At 36.2% G+C, this 16,838-nt stretch overlaps 1 protein-coding gene across 1 annotated transcript in view; it reads left to right on the top strand.

Moving 5' to 3' along the window:
- Positions 1-4,756: 4,756 nt before the first annotated feature.
- The window catches only part of DTWD2 (DTW domain containing 2), a gene marked incomplete at its 5' end in the record, with an annotated part of 30,614 nt that continues 18,532 nt past the window's right edge, over positions 4,757-16,838 (top strand). The window contains one exon of the mRNA XM_010139275.1: positions 4,757-4,946. Within this exon, the coding sequence (XP_010137577.1) occupies positions 4,757-4,946 (190 nt within the window). The remainder of the gene's footprint in view (positions 4,947-16,838) is intronic.

The raw sequence follows: 16,838 nt of genomic DNA, 5'->3' as shown, positions 1-16,838 counted from the left end.
CCTCGGACCCTCAACCCGTAACAGTTGTCTTCGAAGAGTCTGCCGTCAGCATGTCTGTTTTGACTGAAATAAAAGGTAGAATGAAAGTCCCCATTAGTACTCTGAAGTTAGTCAGGCTTCACACTAAGAAAGGCTTATACAAAAGCATGGTGTAAAGATCTTGGACTATGATGTGGAATAAAATGTAACTTACAAGCAGTTTCCAGCAATGACCAGCAACTACACTGCACTTCACCCTCCTCTTCCCCTCCCAGTTTAGCCTCTTTTGCTTGCTCTCGTGCCCCTTTACCATGCCGAGCCTTGACATTCTTTGACACATTGTTGGTATTAGGCCACGGTCATGTTAACACATTTGCAGCTGAGGTTGAGGTTTCAAAGGAGGCAGAAATATCAATGTTCTGAACACTGGTGAAAAGAGGCATAATTAAGAGAGAAACTTCTTTCACTGAATTGTTCCAGAATCCAGGTTGTCATAAACTAGCAGCAGGCAAACTCATTTGCAGAGACATTTCAAAAACAAAGCTTTTTTGGTGACACCTGTAGTCCAGCTATCTTATCTACAGCAGCTGCTGTCCCTAGCACAAACATCCCCCATCATTCTGCATCTTCACTGCCAAAATTACATGTGTTGAAGACAGGCATGTTCTATTTTTCCATGTTTTATGTCACAAATGCTCTGTACTACTGTATGTCACAAGATGGCAAGAAGAGCAAGATGACCACGTGTCCGACTGTGGGCAGCTGCTGTGTGAAATTTTTCCATCAATTAGCTGTTCCTTTGGTAGCTTGGTCTAGCTTATTCTGGTGTGAGTGCTCCTAGGTTGTCCTGCTTATCTGAACTTGGCCTTCTGCTCCTAACTTTTCTCTGTGTTTGGGTTTAATTTCCCCACACGTACAAGTCTAGCTGGACTACAGAATTGTATTCCTGAATTTAAATATAAGCAGTTGAATTTAAAAGAAACAAACAAAAACCACCACAAAGGATAAAGCCTTCACAGAAGAGTGGCTACAAGCCTGAGGCGACTTATGCAATTCCTCTCTCAGCTTTTAGCAGTTTTGAGGGCTTGGGATCGGAGACATGTCTTGCTAAGAAGTTGCTTTTCTACCTCCCAGTGCAGGGGGTCTAGTGTGTGAAAATTTCTGTCTAGTCATTTTAAACACGGCAGTCTGGACTGCCAACTAGCCTGGTCTGAGTTTTTGACTCTACCCTTGTTTTCCAGACAAAATTTAGTCAGGGATAAATAGCAAAACCACATTTTCCTAGGTAGCACAGGCCTAAGCAAGAAACTTCTGCTCTGGCTCTGAGGAGAGTTTCAAAACTGGCATATATCCTTAAATATTTCATGAGTTGTCACGAATACAAACATCAGCCTTAATGAAATTGTCTCCTGTATTTTTAATAAGCCGTGCTATTTGTCTCAAATCACTCTTGTTCTTAAACAATGGAATAAATTATTGGTACTCAGAAAGTCAATATTAACATTGTTTGAATGTGTTTTTATTGTAGGATTATATGCACTTAGATTTAGAAGTAAAGCTCTGTGAAGTTGAAATCTAATTCCTAGTCCTTTTACTTATATACTGTAGTAAGCTTAAGCATAGAAGTGAAAGCTTAGTCAGAATAAAAAGTTGTACCACAGGGTGTGGATCAGGTTTTCAAAAGAGCTCAGCAGGCAACAGCCCTATTTGAGCATTCAGTGAAATGGCTATTTTTTTCACAATTCTCTCCTGTAAGTTTCCTTTAAAAATATCTGACTTTTGTAGAGAAAATTCTACCCTGTAGCAGTATTTCAGAGGTAGTGTGTGATGAAATATGCTGCACTACAGTGTTTACCCAAAGCAAGGATGTTGGAAACATCATCTTGCTAAGCGGCTGTCACAACTGATATTGTTGTTACGTACATGCCTCTTGAATGCTGTATCAATTTGCTCACTTAACAGATTCATTTTTATTTACCGGATATGGATTCTGTCTTTTACTGAGACTTTCAATTTCTTTCACAGATCTAATTAAATGTAGCCAAAGGATGTATGTAAAAACTGTTTTGGGGGACAAATTTGTAATGGTGGTAGTATGTCAGTAGAAAAAGTCTAATTGCACTATGTATTAGCAATAAACTAACAGGAAGCAAAGCCTTATAGCCTAGAAAATACAAAACTTAGAGTGGAATTAACAGGCTGTACCTCTATAGGAGTATATATGAAATGTTTTTTGAACTTGTTTTATACAATCTACATTCCTTTCTAAGCAAATAATTGGGTGTTTGTGTTTAGCTCATTCCTTCTGTGCTGTTCTAAGGAAGGAACAAACATGTTTCATGAATGGAAAACATGCTCTAATAAAGCTACTAATGTGGACTGTGCCTGTCAGTGTGAACCACAGCCTACAAGGGTTTGCGCAGTGTATGTTTCTGAGAACTAGTTCCTGTAAAAGGGAAGCTACTAAATAGCTCTCTGCATGTGCTCACTGTTACTCTACGATTATGTCCGTGGATAGTAAACTCTTCCAAGATAGCAGCAACTCCTACTAGTTTCTAAAGTGTTATGAGTTCTTATGACTATGTATGTGTAATCAGCCCTCAAATCCTAGGTTAAATGTGTGGGATAAATATACCAAATTTGATCCGCCCCCCTTCTATGGCTTTTGCATGCAAACTGCTGTAAACTGAAATGACTGGAGTTCTTGGATGAGTGTGCATTGAAAACCATTGTTTTCAACTGAATCGTGTTTTGAGGACTAACTCCTCAGTTTTAGTATTCATAACATGAACTTGTGGTGGTTCTTAAGCATTATAGCTTTGGATTAGTTTTAAGAGTTTGTCATTTTTTTAACCAGCTGTTAACTCTGCTATCCCAGAATTAGGATGCTTTTTTGTTTGAGGAGTTGGGTTCTTAAGACAAACATCTGAAAATAATTACTGATTTTCTGGATTTAGAACTTGAGTGCTAGGTAGCCTGTAGTGAGATACCCCCTTGCTTTTCATTCTGTGTAAATATGATTCTTGGTTAAACCAGAGAGATACTGAATTACCATAATGTAAGTAAGGTTTAAAAAAACAGTGGGTAGAGTGTTCTATTTGCCACAGACTTATCTTACAGATTTCCTGTCTCCATTTACATAGTTCTACTGTTCATTTTGGAAGAAAACAACAATACTCTTTTCTAGTAAATAATGTTAACAGTAAGAGACCACAGTGTTAAATAAGTCTGGACTGTTTGCTTGGGGTGGTGAGGATGGCCAAATACTGGAATACTAGCTCTGGACTTGCTGGTACATTGAAATCAGTTCCTCTTTCATTTCACGTATTTTCCATATATTCCTATATGAGTCTTAAGCTAGGATCTCAATGTCTTAGGCACTGCAACTCTGCCTGAACTTACCACTGGTAAAACCATGTTTTCACATATGTATCATTAGAGAGTGATGATGGAGTGCACAGATTTGATGTACATCTAGTTATATGAACTCAAATCCCATTATTAATAATGTCTTTCATCCCTAACTTTTTTTTTCATATGAAGAAGCGAGATTCTTGATTGATTTTTTTGGAAGAGTAATGCAAGTGCCCAACTCCTGGGGCTTAAAAGCTATGGGGTCACAGCAGCATTAGGAATTTCTGTGTGACTGTATGTATCTACATCCTGACTGTGCCTGTGTTCATGTTCTTGCACCTAGTGGTTTTTGATAGGCAGCACACTTTGTGTGCTGGTGAGTGTTAACCTCGTTCTGATACACCTTATTTTCTCTGATAAGCAGTACTGGTTTCCCTTTCTACTTCAGAGCACAAATAGTCATGCACTATTTCAAATACGCTTTGCTCTTCTGCTCCTCCCACACCAGTTACTCTTTTATAATCTCTGCAGTACTATGCAGAATTAGTTTCTTATTCTTTGTCACATGCTTCAGACAGACCTTGCTTTTTATTTGTTCCTGCTTTCTGACTGAGGCGGTTCTGAAGACTACATGACGATACTGCTGAAGTAAATTCAAGACAAGTAATGCAGTCTTTGTTACAAGGCCAGCTTTTTCTCAGATTCTCCCTTATGTGCCTAATTGGCTAGGTGGTTTTTGAGGCTTGCAACACTACTTAATGACAATGCCTTTGGTAGATTTTTATAAACTAGCTTAGAGTGATGTCCTGCAAAATCTTCAGGAATTTCTGCGTACATTAAGTGAACACTGAATAGATACTATATAATAATTACTTGACACAGTAATGAAGAATAGAATGTACAAGTTTGAGGACTGTAACTGTACAAGTAGTAATTAAAAAAAAATTGAGATGTTAAGATTTTCAAAAATGCCCCATAGATTTGGACCATGAGTTGCTAATGTTCTTTCATATGCAAGGTTCAGAATGGGACGTTTGCAGTATTTTTGTGCCAAGCACTTGAACAAATTTTGCTAGGATGCATATGTTAAATTATTGTGAACAATTCAAAACATCTTTGGTTCTAACAGACATTAGAAACTTAATGATTAAAGCATCAGAAAATGTTCCTGATATATTGTTTTATCAAGATTTCATTGATGACTTTTGTGGGTGGTTTTTCTCTCTCACCTTAGTAGCTGAGAGAGAGCTAAACTTCTGAGGTACTGGAAAAGGAAAGTGGTAGCTGAGCAATGGACTTTTTTCAAAACTTAAGTAAAATCTGGAGGAGTGGGAGTTAGTAACTTGGAATATCTGGAAGTAAAAAAACTTTGTCATGAAAACTTCTAATAATTGTTGTCATTTTGTATGTCTGTGCATTGAAGGAATCCTGAATTAGCATCTGTGTGCAAAAATCCCAATACTCTAATTTTGTATCCTGGAGCTGAAGCAACCAATTTGGAAGAAGTTGCTGTCATGTCTTCTAGTCCTTCTTTTATGATCATCATCGATGGAACATGGAGTCAGGCTAAAGATATATTTTACAAAAATTCTCTCTTCAGACTTCCCAAGCAGGTGAGTTATAATACGTAAAAATAAAAATTTTAAGTTTGTCTAATAGATGCTTGCTTGCTGACCAACCAGAAAGGACTGGTTTTGTGATGATGAAAATCATGGAAATCTTTTTTTCTTCTCAGCTGTAGCCAGCTGACGAGATAAAGGAAAACTTGAAAAATTAAGTAAAACAAACTATAAGATTGTGAGAAAGATGACTGTAAATATTGGGGGCATTCACCTTATCATTTGAAATTTAGTTTTGTTTGGTTTGTGTTAATGCATCTAATTTCATAGACAATCATTATTTTGAAAAATTGAAAACTGGTTTGTATAGAAAATTTTTGTCTGTTTCCTAAGATGATAGAACATATACAATAAAATAAATGTTTGGGTTTTCTTCCCTTGCAAAAGTACTTTGTTTTGCAGTAACAGGAAAGTAAAAGTAATAAAAAACAACTAATAGGAAAATAGAATTTTGTAACCTCTTGTGAAAATGTCACATTCTTTCCTGCATATTAGATCTCCACCATATTAAAAACTTTCTCCACCATATTAAAAAAAGACTTTCTCCACCATATTAAGAACTTTTCAATTGAACTCGTTTTGGCAAATGTTCCTTAGAATTTAAGCAGAACAAATACTGGCCACACATCATTTGGGGATTATTGGGTATGTTTTTGGTTTGTTTTGGGGTTTTTTTTGTTTGTTTTTTTTTTTTTTTCTCCCCCTTAGAAACATGAACGCCCACCCACCTGGGATGCCAATCGTAGATGTACAGTTATTACAACTGTTCCTGCCCTAATGAAAATACCCTAGATTGTAATACAGTGTTAGTAACATTAGTGGACATAGGTTCCTGTGGCTGCATTATGAATGTTATGACACTACTTTTCAAGGAATTGTTTAGCGGTTAATTGAGTGTGGCTTTGGCACTGAGTCTTGAATGTGAGTTTTGATGGTAAAACTTAATCTCGTGTGACTCAGTTGCAGTTATTGAATAAATTTTTCTCCTGTTATTAGATTGAACTCATTCGTATTTATGTCACATAAACACACCAGGAGGCATTTCTTTATGTACTGCAATGGTGTGTCTGAGTTAAAATCTCAAATTACAGATTTTCTAGGAAAGGCTCTAATTTCATACACTGCAGTTTTGTATCTACATTGTGCGATGATCATAACCATATTCTTCTAAATGCAGAAGACGGAAAATGTTTGGATTGGTTGGATTCTGGTTGGATTCTTTATAAATCTTTGAAAGGAAACTTAACTTTCTGGCTTTGTATTTTTGTCATATGCTTGTCAATGGAGCATGGAAAGTCAAACTATCACACTATTATAATACTGTGATTTAGACAGAAGGTTTTCAGTGTGTATTAAAAAATACTGCTCACTGGGTGTATAAACAAGGCTTTTGGTTTTATTTCTTAAGTATTTCCGTAAGACTAGGATTATATGCCCAGGTGTAATTTGTTGACAAAGCAGCCATTTTCATTCCGGGGCATTATTGAAAGTATAATGTAGAAGAAGTATTAATACCGACACTTTTATAACAGAAAGATTTCTCGTCATTTTTCAATCACCTTTTGATCAGTGAAAAGATGACCAGCTCTTCAGGAGGGGAGAGGAGGTGGCAATTTGCAAACTTAAAACCCAAAGCCTTATGACTGTAACAGTACTCAGTTTAAACTATTCTAACGTGATCAACACAACATGAAGCTAATTCAAAAGAAGAACTACTGTAAGTTTTATAATGTGCTTTAGGAGTTGAAATCTGTTTTATATCAAATCTGGGAGTTACTTTTAGACTCTAAGCAATAAAGTTATACTGGTGTAAGTGAAATGGAAGAGCAGATATTAGGTTTCAGTCAAATTATGAGTTTTGAGACTCTCAAAACTACTAGGTCTCTTAATACTCAGGCTTTGCTGTACATAATAGATTTTTCCTTATGCTTTACAGTTAACTTCTTCAGTTATTTATGTGGTGTCCCTTCTTTATGCTATGGCTTTTTTCTTTCACGTGAGACCACCTGCAAAAGTCTGCTGGATTGGAATCATAGCACAACCCATATTGGAAGGGACCTTGAAAGACCATCTGGTCTAGCCTTTTGGGGGAAAGGAAGCCTGGATGGGATCGTCTAGCATCTTGCCTGGTCACATCTTGAAAAATTCCAGTAGTGGAGGCTCTACCATGCCCCTGGAGAGGTTGTTCCAGTGATTAATTGATCTCACTGTAAAAAAATTTTTCTTACATTGAGATGAAACCCTTCCCAGTGCAACTTGTACATGTTGCCCCTTGTCCTCTCCATGTGGCTGCTTGTGAATGGAGAGCCTGTGTTCTCTTAGTAGCGTACCTTTAAGTACTGGAATACTGTGATAAGGTCCACCCTGAGCCTTCTCTTCTCCAGGGAGAAAAGACAAGAAGTATTGCAGTACTAGATGAGATAATAGTTGAATATTGAAGATGATGCACTCTTCAAATCTGAAGAGACTCAGGCGTTTAGTTTGATCTTCAACTGTTGACACTTTGAGTCTTAAAATTATATCTGTATTACACTTTAGAGGGTTGTTTTGCTGATTGTGGATATCTCTTTGAGATATTTTTGGTTTAAACTGTCTTATATAAATCTCAGTAGCAATCTCACTCACAGCAGAGTGATCACAGCATGTGCTGTACAAGTGTGGTTATGTTATGTGGTAAACAGTGGCTTAAGCCTATGCTGTTAAGTACTAACTGAATTGAACCTAGCTATATGAATGCCTTTCTGGTCTGAACACTTACTGAAAGTCAAAGGGATCTGTACTAAATACATCTCTATTTTGGCATTTTACCTGCCTAAATCGTGTTAGACCTTGTAATGGATTGTAAAATGTAATTAGTATCCCTGAGGCTGTTAAAATGTTTGCTTTATTAAAATAATGGATGGCAAAATTATGGATTGTTTAACGTACAATGATTCTTCTAAAATTCTGAAATCCTGCCTAATGCAAAACGGAACTGAAAAAGACTTTGAAGTGGTAGTATGAGTAAAAATACTGTAATGAGATTAAAGTAAGATAATGCCAAGAAACTCCTGGAAAAGTGAGCAGTAGTATTGACTGTGCTGCATGAAACCTTTTCACTTTTTTAGCTAGTACCACTAAATTATGATAGAGATGAGCTTCCGTATGCAAAACTGAAATACTAAACATTTGCTAGATGTTGTCATTGTTACCACTGATACTTGTCCCTGGATGTGTCTGGATTTTTCTAAAACAATGATAGAATATAGCAGTATTTCTTTGTTAAAGACTATTAATTGCTTTTTAAGAGTGGAGTGATATTAATGAAAAAATGGCAGACAGAGAGAGTGTTAGTTTTTTTAGGTGCTTAGAATTGGTGTTCTGAAAAAGCCCAATTAGAACTAATAATCTTTTTTTGGTTCTGTGATTTTGAAGTGACATTTTTTTTTCACAACTTTCATAATAACTACTGATATTTAATAAGCATTAAAAAAATCTAGTTTATTATTACTTTAGATTCCACTAGGATATTAAAATGTATTTGTGTACTATAGGAAATGAAAAAAATATTTGTGGTTTACAAACAAATCTTCTGTTCCTCTTATTACACCAAGAAAACCTAAGTATAGATCACACCTATGTGTGATTTTGTAGAAACTTAATTTAGCCATAACAATTTTATGGGTTTTAAAACATTTTGTTTTCTGCAAAATTTTATAGATGTAAGAGCAAAGGAAAGTGTGGTGATGTTAATCTGGAGCCCTCGGTACATGAACGTGGATAAAAGCATGTAATTACATGATAACCCTGAAAGTTCAAGAATTGGTCTTCCAGAGGCTAATTGTTAGCAGGGTGCTGTGTACCTTCACCCCCTTGCAGCGGGGCATTTAAAACTTTGCAAACGTGAACTATTGGGTATGGTTTATCACTGGCGTGAGTCACAGTCTTTCTTTCTGAGAAAGTTCTGAGGCATCGAGTTATGAAGGAATGATGCAAATGTTCATGCTCTAAGCTCTTGGGGAAAAATATGAGCAGAGAGCAGGAAAATCAAAAACATTCCAGCAGGTTTGCTTTGTGCAATTTGAATTCTGCATTGCATGGATCACAGCCTTTAACAATTGCAATTGCAGCCTGTCTGAATTAACACAGTACTTTCTGATTTTTTTTTAAAGGAAAAAAAAATTCTGCTGTCCCTACCCTTCTTTTATTAGAATTGCATTGCAACTCTTGTTTTAGAGAGTTTAAATTCTTAGTGAAAATTAAACCTGCAGTGACTCTTGAAGTATTAATAAGTGTGTTAGGTTTTTTTTTTAAAACGGTGATAGGTAATTTTGTTGTTGCTAAATTTAGCAGATCTAAAATCAATATTTGCTTTGATTTTTATTTTATATGCTATTTGATACTTGCTGTTATTTAAATCACATGGAGCTGTTTTAATGATTGTGGGAGATCTCAAATGCAGACATAGCTTCCTGCAGGAAAACAGTTTTCCCATGTTGAAATGTGACCTAACTCGCTTTAGTCTGTTAGATCAAGTTTAAAGCTTGTATTTAGTGGTTTGAATGTTATTTCAGCATTGCTTGCGCCGTCCTGGTAGTACAGTGCCACGTCAGAACTTGTGCTGTAACTACAAGCAGTAGTCTGTGGGCAAGATGGTGCTCAAAGAAGACACCACTGTTGAGCGTAGAGCAGTACAAAGGCTACCTTCAAGAGCTGTGGACACAGCTGTGCATTAAACCAAATTTGGTCATGGTGTGCTGAGGTGAACTAGAGGCACTTGTGCAATCCACTATAACTTCTGAATAGTTAAAATTAGCAGTCAGGTGGAAAAGATTATAAACAAACTGTCTCTCTGCAAACACCAGCACTCTTACAAATTAAATTTTGTTCACCCTATGACTGTGTTCTCTTTCATCTTTCTTATTTAGCTAGACACCATGGCCAACAGTGTAGGTTTTTTCAAGCTTTTTACTCTTTCTACACTTTTTCCTGTTTGCCTACATTGCCTTTCATGTTTAAGTGTTCTGTAAATAGTTTTCTGTATGAATAAGGAGTTTTGTATCATGTTTTGAAACTTTGGGTTGATAATGCAGTTTTGCAAGATAAAAATGAATAGCATGTCATTATATTTGGAATTTAAGAAGGCAGGTTTTTGTCCCGGAAAGAGAATGAAGTAGATATGACAATAGCTAAAGAAAAGGGGTATTAAAAGAAAAGAGGATACAATTCCTGTAGGCATTATCTGTAAATGAAAAAGAAACTGTTATAACTAAAGTTCTTTATCAAATGGCAATTTGAGCTTTTAATCAGTGTTATGTAGGTAGAAAAGAGCTATTTCAGTAATGAAGAGATTAGCAATTCTTAATTGCAAGATTATACTACAAAGACACAATAAATTGGAGGCATTAGAAGATCACATTTAATTGTGTTCCTTCACAGCTTCACTAATTTTGGATAATACAAATTGCTATATTGAGTGATTTTAAAGATACTGTAGGATATTTTAATAAAATTTGCTGTTGTTTTAAATTAATATTAACATTTAAAGATCTTCAATAAAAAGCTCTTTTAATCAACAGCTCAGCCAGCAAAACTTTCTTTTGTTGTAAAGAATCTTTGAAGAAATTTCAGTAGAGCTCATGCAGAAAGTCCCAGAGGAAATATATTTGTGAATCTCGCATGTTTAACTTTACTGGAAAAATTTAAATTTGTCTTGATCCAGAATCATTCTTGTTGTCTGGAATTTTTACAAATGACAAAGTATGAGCTTGGACAAACTTCATAGCAGAAACTCATAAGGCACATGGCTTAAGGTGACTTTTAAAGCTTTTGATATGATTACATTGCCTTGTACTCCATGAGCTGGCATCCTCTGGAGAAGCACATTATCCCAGGACATTGTGCATCGCAGTAACTGGGGAGGAGGCTGGAAGCAGTAGAATATGCACTGCAGGCTTTCTTGCAACAGCTGCCGTGTTTTGCAAAGGTGATACAGAAAAAATATTCTGGTAAATTGGAGCAGAGGATGCAATTAGTTCAGAGGGAGGAAGGGGCTGGTTTGCACAGCAGGCATGCTTGGCACAGTTAGGCTGGTGGTATACTGCACAAAGCAATCACGGAGCACTGTGGGCGAAGCTGCTTCTGTTTATCAGGAGCTAAGCATAGCATTAGGGAACAGATGGCTAAAAAAAATTTGACCTTCAGCACCAAAAGAAAGAGGTTGAAACAATTAACCTAGTGATAAGCACACATGTAAAAATGTAGGCAGGCTATCCCAACAACTTACAGTCTTATGAGAAGTAGGTAATAAATGAATAATTTTTATTTATGTATGTTTCACTGTTGGAAATCCAAGCATCTGCTATTCAAAAGCTTGCTGGATTTTTTCTATCACCCAATACCGTTTTTTCCCCTTTTTTAAACAGCCAATGAAAAATCAGCATGAGTTCATTATGCTTATGCTCTATAGTTGTAGAAAAAAAAGAGTTATCCATCCCTTAAAAAGTGCTACACATGTGATTTTGAGAATTTAGGTTGACGAGTAATTCAGATACTGGTATTCAGGTATCAAAAATTAATTTAAACTGAATGTACGGTGATGTATGAAAACTGTATTTCCCTCTCATTTTAAGCTGATATCAATTTAGCCAACAGCCAAGAGAAATAAGATTTCAGACAGTCAGGAAAAGGGTGTAAATCATAGTTCACTTTTCATTATTTTGTTTTTTCTTCCTCTGTTGTTATGCATAACTTTTATACTTAATAATCTGTAATTCCTTAACATAGAGTAGTCACAAAATACATCTCAATAGGGCACAGCATGTTTTCTTGAAGTAAAGAGTATTCCAGTTTTAATATCACTATTTGCACACGTTGTTTAAGTTTTTGCTTCTAGCTTAATTCACTGTGAATCTGAATAGTGCATCTGCTTATGCACGAGTGGGCACAGTTTGGGGCTGGGGGATAGTTTCATATTCGCTTTGACTCTATAATTCTTTGTTGATGCACTCCTCTGCTCTTAATGGGCATAATAATGTCAGCAGCATAATGCCAACAAATCGTCCCGTCTGTTTATACATTCATCACAGCATTGCTGTTATTCAACACTTCGTTTTCTTTTTCCATCATGCCTTCAGTTTCTGACACATCTATTTAGTTTTCTTTATACTCCCATTGTTGTATGACAATTGGTGTCATTAGCTAAAATCTGGTTTCTTACAGCAAATTTTTAACCCTTGGGGTTTACCGTTCAATTCAGCATTCATGGTATGCGCAAATCTGCTTGGCTAGTGGTGAGCATTTGTGAGCGTGTACTTATACTGATCCAAGCATTATTCCTCAAGTGAGTTGATACTTTTAAAGATCTTTAACTGCTTGAGCTCTTAGAAAATGAGAGGTAGCTCCAAGATCGGTGTATCATCAGTAAATCTGATTTACTGTAACTGGTGTTTTAACAGTTGAAAATCATCTGTTTTTTGCTCCTCCTGCAAGTGAAGTAGTGAGAGTACGAAACACCAACTTGAGAATATATGGCAGAATCACCCAGAAATGACAAGCGTGTATGTGTAGAGACTCTTGATTGTTATTCAGATGTTTCGACAAATGCTGTCCATAGTAATTTCAGTGAATATTTAGAAATTTTAGAGGATAGAGTGTTTTATCAATCTTGAGAGCATCTATTTGCAGTAACCCTTGAAGAAGAATCTTTTATAGTCAGAAGTTTCTTCACGTGATGCAAAGCATGGTCTCTATACGAGTATTTTTAATGAGGGACATGTAATTTAAAATCATAATTACCATTTTCTTGATCTGTACAACAAAATTTATTGTCAGCTCTAGAATTGTTACTTTTCTGAGGACAATCATACCTCGTTGCCATCTCATCTAGTCAGCAGTGAAGACTTGGAGAATATGTGCATCAGGAAGTCTGAACATCTCCCCAGTCTGATTATCACAGTCTCTGATTATTCCTCTAGTACTGCATTTTATTGGCTGTTTTTCTGCTTATCCTTCCACGTATCTAGGGAGGCTGCAGTAGTACCTGTGCAATATAAATTAATGGAGAACAATGATAAATAGTGCAATTAGAAGATCCATGGATAAATACCCAGTATTGGGCTAGCCAAATGCAGCTGTTAGAAATAGAAGATATATCTCACAGTTTTACGGGAGCTCTTTACCCACCTGCTTCATGGCTCCCTCAGAAGCAATCAGATTGAAGCAGTGTGTGGTTGTCACGTTTTGCAGGTGCCCTTGCCAAATACCCTCAATAAAACTGTGTGTCATAAGAAGAAAAACTTTCTCTTGTAAAAAATATTAAACAGGATAGCAGTAACTCGTCAGTTTTCATAGTGATTGTAATTTTATTTTACAGTTTGTAAAGATGTGATCTGTGGAACTCCTAGTGAATCCATACTGTTCAAACCTCAGTTCAGTGCCCAAGAACATTAAAAATTTAAGTTAAGTGTTAGAAGGACACTGGCTTGCTTGTGTCCGTAAAGTCTCTTTCAAGGTTCACAGCCATTTTATCAAAAAAAAAAAAAGCCCCTAAATTCACAAACACCTAGAAGAGGTTCAAAAAAAGCCAATAAATGGTCAAAGTGTGGGAAGGTTGCATGTAAGAAACAGCAAAGTGGGATATTACTTAACTGGAAAAACAACTGGTCCAGCATAATAAAGATTTATAAATGTGTAACACATTACAGGTTACTCTGGACCATTTGTTGACTATCATTACCAATACAAGAAATAAAAAGGCATCAAAAGAAATAAGTAGTAAGAAATTAAAATCTAAAAAATGGTAGTTCTTCACATGTGTCAGAGCAGTGGAATTATTTACAGCTGGAATTTGTATATTTTTGAAGTTCAGAAAGTACCTAGACAAAATCATGGAAGAAAAATCCATCAAGGATTAAATTCTTGTTAAATTTCAAGGTCTCACTTCCAGCATGTGAGATCCCTGAAAAGAAACATTTTAGGCTAGAAAAACATTCAGAGGGAATATTTCTATGTGTACTTTGTTATAGGCTTCTGCTGTCTATGTTGGTTTCTTCTCCATTAGGGACAGATGTAAACCCATACTTGGCAAATTAAATATTCTGTTGACCCACCCCTCCCCCAAAAGAGGAAGTTGAAGAAATAAATCGGGTAAAAAGTTGAAAGAATGTGGAGGACAATGATCCAGGAAGAGATTGACACTGAAGCCCTATAATGTGATGGGTCCTAAAGTGGATGGTGGCAGTGGAAATAAGAAGTAGCAACTGGTGGTGAGAACAGTACAGCCCAAACCTCAAGAGAGGGGAGAGACAAAGAGTCATTTTTCCAAGAGTCTTCAGTCACATCATTTTGCCATGCTAATTCAACTACAGTTGGCTCCCTCAGTATTAAAACTTGTTAAAATTGACATTCTGTTGTCTTTTTGTTTCATTGAGCTATTTTGTACACAATAGTGCTTACTTCTCTTACTTCTTAGAGATTCTGTCCTTTTTCTGTTTTATCATTGTCTTTATAAAATTTTTTTTTGTATGAACTACTAAGAAGACAGAAAACAGCCAATATTTTGCTCTTTTTTGTTTCCTGTCTATACTGCTATTTCTGACTTTTCTTTTTGTTTAACCTTCTCAATGGTCTTTTGTGTTACTTGGTCTCCTGTGGGGTGTTTTAGTGTTTTGGAGTTGTTTTGGTTTGGTTTTTTGGTTTTTTTTTTTTTTTGAGTTTTGACTGCTGGACTATTTGACTTTAAAAGTCACTTCTCTAATTTTTAAAACTCTGTACTTGGTCACATTCCTCTTTTTATTTGAGGTTTCCAGAGCAAGCTGTTTCACCAGCTCTCCCCATATCACTTTATTTTTAGAATAACTGTTTCTTTTATTAAAGCCTTTTATCTTCAGCTTATGAGAAAGCTGAAGTAAACTTTTTTTGATCTCACCACCTGGAAGTTCCTAAGGCCATTATCTTTTATAGAAACTATTTTGTTTCAGATTTTTTCATAAAAGTTTCTGTTATTGATAAAGACACTTTGCAGCAATTCTGAAGGGGTGGTGGTTCTGCAGGGTAAATTAAAAATCAAGGGGACAAATAGGTGTGCTTTATTTTTAAAAGTAAATTTTAAAAGTAGCTTACAGCACTTAGGAAGAAAAATTAGGACCAGAATTTGCTTCTCTTATTCATATGACAGATCAGTTACATTTATTTAAGTTAAGTTTACTTAGTATTTTCCTGTGCAAATGAAGGATAGCAGAACTTGGCCCTGAGTTTTAAAATTTCATTCCAGTCTTTTCCATACCACTGAGCAATTACTAAACCTTCATGTAAGAAATGGCTCAGTAGTGCAAGTAATGACTTTCTTGCAGTCATTGATCTGGTGAACTTGGGCATTTGATAGTAATTCTTTCATTTACTTAAAATATATTCTCATTTAAGGACAGAACCCAAGTGTCTAACTACATTATCTAGGTATGTTTTGGACTTTACATATACACACAAGACAATACTTCAAATTTAGGACCAGATTTGGAATTGTTAAATTGTCATGTCCCCAGGCAGTATTGTTGTGGATGAGATACTTTCTGCTTTGAAATCTCTTTAACAAAGACACCTAGAACACTTCTTTACTGCAAATTAAAAAATAAATAAATGGGGAAAAATGTTTGTAGGTCCAGTACAGAAATTCTAGATTTTACCCCTTTTGAAGTTAATGAGAAGTAGGATTTCAATGAGTTGACATTCTGTTAAGTAGTAGTAATCAAATGTGATGATAGATGAACTTCATACAAGACTCTCAGCGTTCAGTCTTTACAGACTTACTTTCATGATGTGTAATGTGATATCCTTTCCAGCATTTATTTGTACTTTAGTCAATTCCAGCTGAGCGGTCTCTTTATCCTGCTTGGCTGTAAATCTTATGTATTTGTATTTTACAGCCTTGGTTGACCTGTCTGAAATCAGCTGTTTGGCACAGGGTACCTCCTCCCGCCAAGGTCTGCCCTCCTGCCTGCTGCTACCAAAACCCTGGCCATCAGTGCCCAGTGCACAAATCCTAGGTCTTCATCTCTGACCTTGTAAGGATTCTCACACAAGCTTAGAAAGCACCACAAGAGTGCGCCTCCGTCCTGTGGGTGGAGTGGGAAGGTGCCTTCCCAACTTCATTGGACTGCTCCAGGCAGCCGGGGTGGGAATGACTGAGGACGCATGTATAATAGGTGGCAAGCTGTGGAGCATAAGACTTTCCCCTTGATATAGGTGGTTCCAAATGGTGCTGAGTGCACAACAATCAGCAGGTTGCTCTCAGATGACACCATGTTTTTAGTTCCATGCAAATAGTCTCACTTCTGTAGCAGGGATTATGAGTTTAGGGAGCTCCTATTGCTGGTAATGCTGATTTGCTGAAGTGTTTTCAAATAATTCGAACAAAACAAAACAAAACAATCGAGAGGTTTTTGTGGTGATGTCTCATGAGTGATGGGCTAACAGCTCAGACATCCTAGCCAAATTCTTGTGAGAGTAATTAAACATTCTCTTAAATTTAATTCCCCACATTTTTTTCAAACTGAATTAAGTGTTCTTCGTTACACAGCTTTATGGTCTTGAAATGAACTGTTAAATGAACTAGAAAAAAAATGTGACCTGCTAGTATGTGAGGTATATGCTACCATATGCTTTCTCTTTTAAACCTTTTTTTCTATAGCCAGTTACTTCGTATTTATATGAGATCTTAGAAATCCTGTGGTAAAATCTATCATCATAAAGCTACTAAACCAGGTTGCACATTTGCAGGTAAACATAATGGTTTTAAGCCAAGATCCTCAGGGCAATTAGTTAATGAACTTGCTGGTAGCGGTAAGCTGCAAAGTTTCAATGTTCCACACAAATGTTTTTACTTAGCACTGCATTTATAAAACGATCATT

The sequence above is a fragment of the Buceros rhinoceros genome, unplaced genomic scaffold (assembly GCF_000710305.1).
Source record: "Buceros rhinoceros silvestris isolate BGI_N320 unplaced genomic scaffold, ASM71030v1 scaffold7367, whole genome shotgun sequence".
NCBI lineage: Eukaryota > Metazoa > Chordata > Aves > Bucerotiformes > Bucerotidae > Buceros > Buceros rhinoceros.
This window is presented reverse-complemented; position numbering and strand designations above follow the sequence as displayed.